Source organism: Sphaeroforma arctica (genome assembly GCF_001186125.1).
Source record: "Sphaeroforma arctica JP610 unplaced genomic scaffold supercont1.14, whole genome shotgun sequence".
Lineage (NCBI taxonomy): Eukaryota > Ichthyosporea > Ichthyophonida > Sphaeroforma > Sphaeroforma arctica.
In genome coordinates, this window is record NW_014040544.1 from 22,082 (window position 1) to 27,980 (window position 5,899).

The following is a 5,899-nucleotide window of genomic DNA, read 5'->3' on the forward strand; positions in this document are numbered from 1 at the left end:
TATATATATATATATATATATATATATAATATATAATAATATAATATATATATATATATATATATATATATATATATATATATATATATATATATATATATATATATATATATATATATATATATATATATATATATATATATATATATATATATATATATATACATATATGCACATATTCTAGTGTACATACGTGAATTTTTCCATAGCTACACACGTGAATCAGTTGATAGCTTTTTTTTTTGTATGTAGCTCACCTTCTTGTGTTAATTTTTGTGCGATAGCTTTCCCTATACCGGACGATGCCCCTGTGACCAGAGCTAGCTTTCCATCCATCATGCTGGAATGAATTAGAATATAATCTGTGCGAGATTCGCTTTGTCAAGTCGATACTGTTCGTGTGTTCTATGTATTTATATATTTGTATATAGTACTATGTGCCGACTCTCTTTTTTTATTTTTAGAGGGGAAGCTATGTTCGTTTATACTCTCTCTTCAGTCTTCTCTCTTCTCTTGTTGTATTGGGGACTTTACCAAAAATCATTAGGAGTGGAGACACTTGAGAGTTGAGAGTGTAATTTTCAGAAGAAGGCTATGAGTTGAGGTCTGATGTCAGAGATGTCTGAAGAGGTCATGAGACGATGAGAATAATCGATTTTTAATTTTATCGACACCAAAAGAAATATTGTAAATTAACAATACGAGGCCGCCAAAACTGAATACCGAATATGGACGGCTATTGCAGCCTTTTAGCTCTGTTATTTATTTACCACCAACAGCCACAGGCCACAGGCCACAGCCAACAGGTCTCGACTCTCAAGACTCCAGCTGTCCAGCCTCCAGCCTCCAGAAAGGTCCCAGCGGCCCAGCCTATTTGCAATGAGACTGATGAGGTGAGCATACACTCTATTTGGGCGATAGATACTGGACACTGGACAATAATCGAGTCTCGACTCTCTACTCTCTACTAGTCTCTAGTAGAGAGAGATTCTCTCCTTGGACAATATAATTCAGTCTATTTTAGAGTCCTGCATACATACGGACGTTTGTCCGTTCAGCCATATATTCTTCTTCTCCCTCTCTCTCTCTCTCTACTCTAGTAGAGAGAGGGTCATATTTTAGAAGAAAGTTTATATGCCCTCTCTAATCTCTTTCTATTTATTTAATAGAAGAGACAAACCCATATCTTCATCTATCCACAAGTTTTTAGAGTATAGCCGAGGGCCATGGGTCCGTGGCCAACCGGTAAAGTGTTGAATGGTCGAGCTGGTCGAGCTAGTGATTGAATGGCCAAGCTTCTGTACTTTCAATTCTTAGCGCAATTACGCGCCCGAGTTAGCTAGCTAGTACCGCTACAGAGCTGACGAACATACCGGGGCTATGCTGAATATAAAGAGACAACCAACTTAACGATCCCAAATAAACAAAGGGTTTATTTGTATTTTTAGAAGGCTATGGTTTATTTGCTTTTTTTGTTGAGGCATATCACACGCTGGAATTATAATATGAGATTGATCAGCGATAAATTTCAGCGCGAGAGAAATCAATTATAATTGTTATTTTTAACTTATGTATCTTGATTAGTGCCGTTCGCCACTTTCATACAACTCCTCACGCAGCTATAATCCTTCGGTATTTTATGTAAAACGACTACTTTAGAAATAGGGGCTTTCTACATTTCGTTAACTTCCACTGAAACCCTGCTTTAGATTGGTTTCATTCATATTCCACTGGCTACTTGTAACGCCTGCTTCAAGTTGCTTCCTTCGATAGTTTACTCAATCAGTCCTATAAGGTCTAATTAAGATTGATACGTTCGATATATTACAAAGACCTACTTCGTATTATTTCCGTTGTGAACGTTCGATATCCTGACTAGGTCAACTTCAGATTGCTTCCTAGTATAAGTCATCGATACCATTACATGGTTTATATGGTTCACTACGATACAAAACTGATATCCGATAAGGTCTACTTCAAAAGATTTACTACAAAACAGTACTTATTTCAGATAAGGTCTGTCTACTTCAGACGGTTGACTACAGTACATCTCTGATATCAGAACGTCTACTTGAGATGGCTTACTACAACACATCACTAAAAATCAGACAAGGTCTACTTCACTGATACTAGATAAAATCTACTTATGGTCAGATGGCATACTACAACAATACATCAACGAATACTCCCTGGATTAATCGTAGTTACAGGCACTGATATCAGTTAAGCCTTTACTTCAAATGGATTATATCACATATCAAGGTCCAGCTTAACAAATCATTGATATCAGACAAGATCTACTCCTTCAGATAGTCCACTACAATATTATACTGATATCATACAAAGTCTGCTACAATACACCACTCTTTTCAAGATAATGTTCACCACAATAGATTACAAGCTACAAACTAGCTTGATCATTTAACTACGTGATAAAGCAATGAATTTACAGTTGAACAGTATCACAGGCTCAGGAATTTATTTAGTACACTATATGCTAATTTTCACAGGCTCCTACAAGGAAAGCAGCTTCATAAAGGGTATGATCATTTACTCCATAAGAAGCTTGATCTGATCGTACAGTACAAGCACCATAGCAGAACCTACAGTTCGCAAGGCATTGGCACCAGCTCCCTTGAAGAGTGCGGCGGCACCTTCGTTCTTGATGACCTTACCGAAGCAGTCAACAGTTCCCTTGTACATCCACTCGGCCTTGGGCTTATCTGACTGCATCTGCAGACGACGTCTGACAGTGTCCATTGGGTATGAAGCATAACCAGCAGCGATGGCAGTGAACTGGGCAACACCGAACTTGGAAACAACTCCAAGAACTCCACGATCCCTCTTGTAGGGGTTCATCTCCTTGAAGGTATCATAAAGCCCGAAGTACACGCCACGATATGGGATGATACCCATAACGGACACTCCGAAACCATTGTAAAGTCCACGGACTCCACTGGTCTGTACTGTCTTCTTCAAGCAGTCACCTAGACCGTTGAAGGTACGCTTACCAGAACCAACATCGGAAGCTAGACGCGTACGCGCGTAGTCCAAGGGGTACACAATGGTTAGAGAACCCGCACCAGCTAGACCCCCTGAGGCCATGTTGATTCCAAGATTGGTCAAGAAAGGTGTATCCTTGTTGGTCTTGGGGAACAATGTTTTGATAGAATCCTTGAAGGCAAAGTTAAAGGCCTGTGTGGGGAAGTATCTCAACACATTGGTGAAGTTTCCTCGCCAGAAGGCTCCCAAGCCTTGCTCGGAGTACACTCGAGAGAAGGCATTACCGATACCAGTGTAACGAGGTACCTCTCCACTGATGATACGGGGGTTAGAATCCTGTGTCTGGATAATCAACTTAACACGCTCGATGGGAGCAGTGCAAGTCTTAGCGATAGCACCAGATACACCACCGATGGCGAAATCTTTAAAGAATCCTATAGGGTCTGCTGGGGCTGCCATTTTGATTCAGTGTATTGATGGAATGAATGTAGAGATGTGATGTTCCCAAGCTATATAGTGGTCGAATCGGAGATAAATTATAAACAAACACTACATTCTCAACCACATTTGGAATCAAGTGTGCCAAATAAGTATATATGTATTTTATAGTCTGCTGGACTGCTGGTACTCCAACAAAGGTAGGTACCGGATTTCGGAGTACAGTAAAATGCACATGTGAATTACTAAAAAAGGGGAAACGAGATATATTTAGAAATTTTCTGTTTAGTGATAGGTCATTTTTACTCAGTCCTACTCTTCAGAATATTTACATAGGAAAAGGCCTCGGTGCCAGTCGCGGCCTCACAGGCTCCCAGTGATCGCACACTTGGAGGTCGCAGGACACCAGGCACAGGGCACAGGCGCCACAGTTACCCAGAGTCTCAGACTCAGAGCCCTACTGCTAGTAAAGACTTCAAGTCCAAGGGTACGAGATCACAGTAGGGCTGTGGGCCCAGGCTGTAGGGCCCGAGGGCCTACTGAGTAGGGCCCCGTTAAGAGAGGACTATATCTATTTATTCTCTAAAAATTATATTTATGTATGGGTGTCCAGATGCATATTTGATTTGTTTGTTTTTTGTTTTTAAAATATGTAAATAAATAAATAAATTCAAAAAATAGTAATAATAATAATACAAGCATACTCTCATTCATCAGACCCAGTGTCTCTCTCAGTCTCTCTCTCTGAGGGTGACTCTTAGTCTTTGACTGAGAGTCTGAAACTCCGCGTCCACGAGTCCTCGGCTCCACCCCAACCACCAGTCATCCAGGACTCCAGGGCTCCACGACCTCATATTTAGTGAGAGATTGAGTGAAGAGGCTGAGATAACATCGTGGCGTATTTCAAGTTTTTGTTAAAAACATAATCAACAAAAAAACCGGCGATCAAATATTTTCTAATAAAACGCGGCCCCGGGATGGTACGCAGCCTCACTCAATTCAGCTGTTGACATTTGACAATGTTGTACGCCTGGCCCTGACGGCTGACGGTTGACGCCGTTATTTTTGATTTTTTTAAAAAAACTTTAAAAAGAAGTACAAGATTTCATTGGTTGGATTTTATGTTTAATATAGTAATATTTTGTTTTTAAAAACTAAAAAGAAACGTAGCCTTCTAAAATCATAAATATATACAAATATATGACTGATTGCCTATATATATACATATGTACATATATTTATACACATATAAATGAGGCAAAAAAGCTATCTATAATAATTTAAAAAAACAGAAAAAAAACAAAGAATATACTAATAAATACTCTTGTATTTTATTTTGTAACCCACGGGTCCACGGCACAGGGCCACAGGCCGAGGGGCCAGGGCCCAGGTCTCAGCCCGGCTCAGGTCACCAGCCTTCAGCCTGCTGCAGATCCCTGCTCACCTGCTACCATGCTGGCTGCTGCCCAAAGTCAACAAACAAACAAAGAAATATAATTATATTTTTGTGCATATTTTTGCTATTTGCCTACTATTAAAAAACCACTATTCTCTAAAAAAAAATACACAAAAACAAAAGAGGTGTCGAAATTTAATTCATTTTACAAAATTACAAAGCCTCATTATTATTTGTTCAATTTGAACTTTTGAAGGGGCTGATTTCACTGCCCGAAAAGCCCTGAGTCCAAAAATCCTAGTCCACAAAGTACTCTAGGAACCCTAAACCCTACTACATACAACGCAGCTCCACAAAACATGCGACTTGCATCTGTGCGTAGCACCAGGATAACAACTTCCCGTGGCGACGCTAGCGGTGGAGCCTCTCCCAATGCGTCTAAAAAGGCTTGCTCTTGTCCCCAGCTAAATGTCACTCCTTTCTTCGACAGCTTAGCGACAGGTTGCAGGATAAGAGAGAACTTTGGCACATAGCGATGCCACCAGTTATCTGTAGCATAGAGACTTTGAAGTTCCTCTTTCGTGCTTGGAGCGCACATTTCTCTCCGTGCCTTCGCAGCCTCGTCTTTAATCCGAGAAGCTCCTTGCCCAATAATGCGCCCAAGCAGTCTCATTAACTCACACTTACTCATTCAAATCTTAACGTTCCGCTTCAAGGATATACAACGTTATAAATACGTTGGACCTTCTCTAACCATTGTAACTCATGGTGATCGGGTTCGTCCTTGTTAAAAGGTATTTGTAACTCACTATATCTGCCACGAAAATAGTGAGCGGGTGTAGTTCCTGTAACCGGATCAGCACACTCGTACATCTGTGTTTGTACCCACTTAAGGTGGTACGGCCAATCATCTGCATCATCAGTTAATGCAGTACGCAAGAAGAACTTAAGTCTTCTATGGCGTGTTTCATTCGCGCCTTGCGTTTGCGGCGTATATGGCACACCTCTCTTATGGCATATGCCTGATACGAGTACTAGCGATTTCATAGCGTCATCGCAGAA

General features: G+C 40.4%; 2 protein-coding genes across 2 annotated transcripts in view; both read right to left on the reverse strand.

Annotated features, from left to right (window-relative positions):
• SARC_00449 (hypothetical protein) overlaps nt 1-339 on the reverse strand; it is a gene marked incomplete at both ends in the record, with an annotated part of 6,013 nt that extends 5,674 nt beyond the window's left edge. The window contains one exon of the mRNA XM_014305839.1: nt 258-339. Within this exon, the coding sequence (XP_014161314.1) occupies nt 258-339 (82 nt within the window). The remainder of the gene's footprint in view (nt 1-257) is intronic.
• Nucleotides 340-2,458: 2,119 nt separating this feature from the next.
• SARC_00450 (ADP,ATP carrier protein) lies at nt 2,459-3,558 on the reverse strand. Its single transcript, XM_014305840.1, has one exon. The coding sequence runs from the start codon at nt 3,460-3,462 to the stop codon at nt 2,551-2,553; it is 912 nt and encodes a 303-aa protein (XP_014161315.1). The 5' UTR covers nt 3,463-3,558; the 3' UTR covers nt 2,459-2,550.
• Nucleotides 3,559-5,899: the final 2,341 nt, after the last annotated feature.

What these genes read in the sequence shown, in the direction of transcription:
- SARC_00450 (XM_014305840.1), bottom strand. Translation starts at nt 3,462, where the DNA reads ATGGCAGCCCCAGCAGACCCTATAGGATTCTTTAAAGATTTCGCCATC.